The sequence below is a fragment of the Amblyomma mixtum genome, chromosome 8 (assembly GCF_055824585.1).
Source record: "Amblyomma mixtum isolate Tamu chromosome 8, ASM5582458v1, whole genome shotgun sequence".
In the NCBI taxonomy this organism is placed as follows: Eukaryota; Metazoa; Arthropoda; class Arachnida; order Ixodida; family Ixodidae; genus Amblyomma; species Amblyomma mixtum.
This window is the reverse complement of record NC_143019.1, coordinates 1,804,251-1,810,998: the sequence shown is the minus strand read 5'-3', so window position 1 is coordinate 1,810,998 and position 6,748 is coordinate 1,804,251. Positions and strand designations below refer to the sequence as shown.

At 42.6% G+C, this 6,748-nt stretch overlaps 1 protein-coding gene across 1 annotated transcript; it reads right to left on the bottom strand.

The window, feature by feature from the left end:
• Positions 1-453: 453 nt before the first annotated feature.
• LOC149331135 (uncharacterized) lies at positions 454-1,236 on the bottom strand. The gene is made up of 3 exons (XM_089555399.1): positions 1,019-1,236; positions 685-833; positions 454-624 (listed from the first exon to the last, which is right to left on the bottom strand). The coding sequence occupies exons 1-3, from the start codon at positions 1,047-1,049 to the stop codon at positions 472-474; spliced, it is 333 nt and encodes a 110-aa protein (XP_089411525.1). The 5' UTR covers positions 1,050-1,236; the 3' UTR covers positions 454-471.
• Between the last annotated feature and the right edge of the window lie 5,512 nt (positions 1,237-6,748).

Here is a 6,748-nt window from a genome sequence, read left to right as displayed (position 1 = left end):
TCGAAATCTCAGCGCTGCTCTGGTTGTTAGTTTCTTGTGCCTAGTACACGATGAAAAGTTGTAGTGGTCAAGAATTCGCTCCTCAAATTTTGATACAGACGAAATGAAATAACGTGTGCGGGCTGTGCAGTGTTACTGGAGTTTCAAAAAAGGTTACGTGGCCGAAATTAATGTCAAACCCCCCAAAAAAGTATACCTGCACATTCCATTCTGCAGCGCGCTGTTAACCCTTTACTGCACGATTTTTTATTTTATGATAAGATTATTTCAGGACATGCAGGCAGTCATAAAAATCACTATATGCACATGGAAATTTGATTCGCTGGTTATCAACATTTTTTATTGGCTGAAAAATGGTATGTTGCATATTTGCAACAATGTGCACAATGAAAACACCTTGCAAAGCTGAACACCGTTCTTGGTGAGAATGAAATACAAATAATGACCACTGAATCAACCACAGTAAAACGGTCATTTCATTGTGTGATACACGTAGAAGCAATTGCTCTTGTTTGTAGAGCAGAGATGAATGCCACACTTAGAACAGTAGCTCATGCAGATTCCGGTGCACTTGGGAAACTTGCAGCGCTGCCTCTTTTGGCTCCAAAGAACCCAGTGGCCAACCTGAAAGAATATATGTGATTATAACCTTTGAAACAACTCATGATTGTTTAGAAATTATACCTCATCTAGCCGAACATCCTGTGTAGGAGTGGGTGCAGTTGGGCCCCTCTTCTTCTTCACCTCAATGGCTTGTTCAATAGATTCGCTGCTTGGTCTGCCCCTTTTCTTCAGCTGCTTTTTTCCCGCCTTGCAGAGTGATGTAGCCTGTTCTGTCAAGAAAAACAACCAAGGTGCACATTGTTGCATATGTGCAACATACCAACTTTAACGCGCCAGAAACAAAATATTGCATTATAAGAACGTTTTCTGCCTTAACAATGATGCGTAGTAAAGACTAAACAATTTCACTGCACATTATCCAGTTCAGAAAGGCATAAAAAACGGCAAAACTTACCGTTGTTACAGCACGTGAGCGCGCGAAGCATCCACCATGTTTGTTATGGCTGTGATTCCACTGAAGCAGGACAGATGGCAGCACACACGATGGCGCGCTTTTCAAACCTATGTTGCAGAAATGCAACAACGAGCACAGGAAGCTCCAACTCAGATTTCCTTTTGTTTTTGGAGCCATTTATGCTAATGTTGCATATATGCAACAACGTGCAGTAAAGGGTTAAATAAAGCGCTGAAATAAAATAATCCTCAGCACTCTGGAAAGGGCAAACAACCATCTAGAATAGTCAATTGCCAATTGAAGACCTGAGAAAAGGAGAGGGAGACTGGAATTTACCTTTTCAAGATTTTACCTCCGCTCAGAAGTGTGGAAGAATTTCTAATATCATAATGCACAGATTTCCTGATATTCTTTGCGAATGTATGCACGTGTTCCCCAGAGATGCACCCTTTTTTCGCCACACCAGTTAAAAACCGGTTCTCAGCCCACCTACCGCTACAAATGAAAGACTGAAGAGCGCCTATTCCAGGTATCAGAGTCTCCATGCCTTCATCTCCGGCAGCGCACTACTTGCTGCGATAAAGCACCTTGAGCGGACTTGTACCGTAAACCTGTTTACATCTGACGGACACGTTGTGAGCAAGCACTTACTCTGAAGTGCCGCTGCTGGCGAGAGCAAACACAAAGCGAGGTCTGCGCCACTGTAATTCTGTTCCCTCGAAGATTTATCACGCAATAGGCTTGCCTCGGGGAAGACAAACAATGCTCCCCGAGGGCAACTCGCATGCCGGCACCATCACGAGGGTTCGAAAGGGGATGGAATATTATGTAGGCAGCTGGCGCAGGCAGGAGATTGTGCCAAACTCGACAGCAATCTGAGTAACCTTGTGCTCAGTCATCCACATATACTTACCCAGAGCGATCGAACGGGCCGTTCTGCTGCGCATTTGTGATAACCGCCTCTGCCTGCCCAGCCCAATATAATTTTCAGACATGAGGAGTTGGACAAGATCCATGGGAATATGCATGCATGACAAGGTATTGTCTCGAGCCCTGGGCTAGTCGTAAATGGCGGATATTTACAACCCTGTGCTCCATTCGTGCACTCTAGAGAGGTCTGCGGGGGACAGTACAACAAAATTAGGTGCATTCGACGCTGGATGATTCAAACGCAGAGGAAACAAGTATGCATTTTAAAAGCTAATAAGTATTTCAGGCAGCACTTCCAAAAAGTTTTATTTGCAGCTAAGTAGAAATCTACAAAAAATACCAGCTGAAGTTGGTGTCAATTAAACTTGTCTTCATACTTCCTTATTTAGGAAAAGTTGACTAAGTTTATAATTAATCTACTTTAGTGGCCAGCGCCCACAAGGAGTCAAGGCGATGCTATATCAAGAACGATCAAGGCGATGCTATATCAGTTTTTGAAATTTATAAAGTCGATCTGTCAAAATCCGCAGCGCGACGAAATTCAGTGCCCTTTTCTCCGCAAAATCGAAGCTGATCGCTTAAAGCGCTATGCAGCTCACTGCAAACACCTCGTCAGCTGGTCACGTGTTCCAGTGCCCTCGGTGCACAATTGACTGCGCTGTTGTACCACGGCACGCGCTTTTGTTCCTTCGCGTGATTCTAGAAAAAAGATAGTCATCGCCAACTACGAAGCACTATTTTAGAGTGACTATGTAAAACTACATGCTATGTTGCAGGGCCAGTGGCGGTCGCATTCCAATGGAGGCGAAATTCTAGAGACCCGTGCACTGTGCGATGTCAGTGCACATTAACGAACCTCATCTGGTCTAAATATTCCGGAGCTCTCCACTGCGGTGCCCTGCATAGTTTGAGTCACTTTTGGACGTTAAACCCCCATAAACCAAACCAAACAATACTACAGAGCGTAGGATCTGGCCGCCATAGTCACATCCACACGTCACCACCTGGTAGCTCGTTCGCAATGAGCATTCTGCGCGCCTCATGCACTAGGGTTATCATTTGTGCCGGAAAAAACACCCGATTTCTTGGAGCTCGTGCGCTTCAGAGGGTGAGGTTTTCATTCTTTCAAAAACTGATATGACAGCTTTTTTTGCGTGACTTTTAAATTAGCACTGGAACTCACAACTATACTAAGAATTTTATAGTGATCAAGTATTCTTAATTCATTCACTGTGTAATTATGAAGACCTTCAAACTTATTTCCGCTGTAGCTGAAAGGAAGTTTCTGAAAAGATTCTTTCTTTCCATTCCAACCACCGTAGTTGGGTGTATTATTAAAAAGTGTTGTCAGAAGCACCCTGTAGAATTTAGCGTTACTGGAGCCTTTTCTATGCATTCCTTTTAAGCGGAATGCAGGCGTCAGTTTAGGATAACTGCATGGTAAAAGGAAGTAAAACATAGTTAGTAGAATTTTACTGAAACGTTGATGTGAATAAATATTTAGTGATTGCTTTATCAGAGGATGCCGCTACAGGACAGCGATAGAAGATTGCGTATAAACTATCTCCTTTGCTTTTAGCAGAGAGATGAGAAAACAAGATCAGAGCACGCTGTTGTTACTTTCAGCTCTGGTTTGCAACTTAAAAGACTTCTCCAGATATCGACCTGCATGACAACTTTTCGGGTCGACAGAAAATCAGAGTCCAGTTGTTGTTCGCTGCTAATTGTTAGATGAGTACTATACTGTGCTCTCGAAGGCGGAGGTCATTTCACAACCTAAGCAGCTCACCGGGATTGTTCAGCGAAAATTTATTGCACAAATGTAATCTCGGCCTCCACCACATTTTTCCCAGTCCGCAAAAAAGCGTCCGTAATTAAGCGAGAAATATTTTCCCCACCAGACGAAACTGCATCTTGTTAAATAATTGGTAACAAATCAAAGGACACGTCATCGCTCAATAGGGCTTCAAAAACTTCAAAAATCAAAATCCAGCTTGGGCTTCAAAAGCCTCAGAAAGCGCGAACATTTGGTACTGACCACTAGTTAGCACAGGATCCCTGTTGAAATCAACATTATGTTTAACAATAATGTTCAGCCCATTTTCTTCCGCGCACTTGGCGGGAACACTTCAGTCACCGAACAAAAGTAGCAATTTAAGGCTAAGCTAACGTGCTTAACAACAGAAGAGCTCTGTGTCTTCTACGTGCGGATGTTCGGGCTGTAAGGAGCTATCTCAGCCCGACAGTGAACATTACTGTGCTGATAACACTGGTGACATGAAAATCCAAGCGCACAGTGCATTAATCTGAGTTTGGATCGCAGGATTTATTTATTTACTTGTTTATTTATTTATTTTTTTTTATTATTTATTTATTTATTTATTTTTTTATTTATTTATTTATTTATTTATTTATTTATTTATTTATTTATTTATTTATTTATTTATTTATTTATTTATTTATTTATTTATTTATTTATTTATTTATTTATTTATTTATTTATTTATTTTGCATACTGGTAACCCTTCATTGAGGATCGCAACAGGCAAGGAAACAAATACAAATATATTTCGCTATCACGGCAAACATAGTACAATCACGAAACAGAATTACAAAATTAAACACCATGCCCGCAAACACATATCGACACGTAACAGAAATTCTCGCTGCTCGGTGCCCTCCACAACAACCCTTGGCAGTATATTTCTTACTTAAATAACGCCGGGATAAAAGGAATATAGATGCCCATCAGATTGTGAATTAGGTTGTATTAGTCTACTTTGGTTTTTTCGTGAACAAACTTTTAGAGCCGGTTTCACGTAGTGTTCTTTATATATTTTTAATGTCGCCTTCCTTGTCTCAACAAAAAAAAAATTCTGTTGGGGCTTTACTCTTCTTATTTTTAGCAATTCTACTTCACACTGGTGTAAAACCTCCGACCGAGTAGTGCGGCAATACTTGCAGCACGTACAACTTGCTGAAATAAATGGTATACGAGGTCTGTTAGAAAAATATACGACTTTATTTTTTTTTTACGAACACCTGATGGATTTGAAACAAGCACGCTTGCACCAGCCTACCTTGAACCTTCGTGCGCATGCACAAATTTTTTCGCGCCTGCCGATAGCGCCAGTCACTGGTGCGCAGTGTTTGAGTGAGGCAGTGCGCAGTGCTCTCGTCGGTTTTTTATTGCAAGGAAAATGGCGGAGCGACAGGAGCAGCGCTACTGCATCAAATTTTGCCAGAAACTAGGCGACAGCTGAGTGGAAACCATTCGGAATATTCAGACGGCTTTCGGTGGTAATGCTATGAGCAGCACACAGATTAAGCAGTGGTACAAAAGGTTTAAAGACGGCCGCACATCGGTGCAGAGAGAGCCACGCTCCGGTCGACCATTAACATGCCGAAATGACCAGGTCATTGCCGAAGTGAACGCTGTGGTGACGCGGGACCATCGTGTGACTATCCGAGAAATTGTGGAAGAGGTGGACATCACCAATTTTTCTGAACATTCCATTATCACCGAAAATTTGGTCATGGAGAAAAATGCGGCGAAATTCGCGCCGAAGCTGCTCACGGTGGAGCAAAAGCAGCTTCGTGTTGAAGGCTCACAGGATATGCTGGATTCCACAAACAGTGACCCCGACTTCATCAACACCATAATCGCTGGTGACGAGTCTTGGGTGTACAGGCACGACCCGGAAACCAAATCCCAGTCGTCACAATGGCAGCATTCCACGTCATCAAGACCAAAGAAGGCCCGCCAAGTGCGCAGCAATGTCAGAGTGATGCTGACTGCTTTATTTGACTCCCTCTGTGTGGCACACCACGCGTACGCACCACACAAAAGTAAACATTGACCAAAAAAATACTACGAGATGTCCTCCGTCGCCTGCGTGGTGCTATGCGGCGCAAGTGACCGAAGTTGAGGTCAACAGGAATTTGGCGCATCCACCATGACAATGCTCCTGCACATTCCTCGAACTAAATTCAAACTTTTTTCGCAAAAAACCAGACTGCTGTAGTTCCACAGACTCCTTACTCTCCTGATATGACCTCCTGTGACTTCTGGGTGTTTCCCAAAATCAAGAGGCCATTGAAAGGAGCGCGATTTCAGACAAGAGAGGACATTATGGCTGCAACGACAGCTGAGCTAAACTCCATTCCGAAAGGGGCCTTTTCGGAATACTTCCAACAATGGCAGCACCACTGGGAGAAGTATGTGGAGTCCAAAAGAGACTACTTTAAATGTGATTAGGTTTCCAACGCTCCAGTTTGCCAGTTTTTTTTCTTCGGCAAAAGGTCGGATACTTTTCTAACAGACTTCGTATGTGTTACGGTCTTCTGAATCTCTTGTGGTGAAGCTTTGAGAAAAAAAAGGGATAACAACACCAAGAACAAGATAGCCAGAGTGCGAAACAGTGCCATCAGAATTCAAAACAAATGATTGGATAATATATTGCACGAGACCATCACAATTATCTAACCATGGTTTTTCATTTTCACCTCACAAAAATTCTGTTATTCAGCTACGGCTGTTCTCACCGCCAGAATTGCTATCTTTTACGCCGTTGATAAAACCATTTAATTTCGGTTTCGATTTACGCTTTTTTGCTGCAACATCTCATAAAAAGAAAGCAGTGCAATATTATCACAAATATCTATATATTTCTCCAGACCTACGTTCTTAACACTAAGAGTACTGAGGTTGCCAGCCTCTGAGGTCATTATACGTATCGTGTAAATACTTTACGTGCAAGCTGCATTACGTGCAAGCTGCTCTAAGCATGTGTCTGTGAA

Excerpts from the sequence above, each read along its gene's own strand:
- LOC149331135 (XM_089555399.1), bottom strand. The coding sequence starts at position 1,049 with ATGCTTCGCGCGCTCACGTGCTGTAACAACG. Across the intron at positions 834-1,018 it reads GCTCACGTGCTGTAACAACG|AACAGGCTACATCACTCTGC; the intron begins GTAAGTTTTGCC and ends TTTTCTTGACAG. Across the intron at positions 625-684 it reads AGGATGTTCGGCTAGATGAG|GTTGGCCACTGGGTTCTTTG; the intron begins GTATAATTTCTA and ends ATATTCTTTCAG.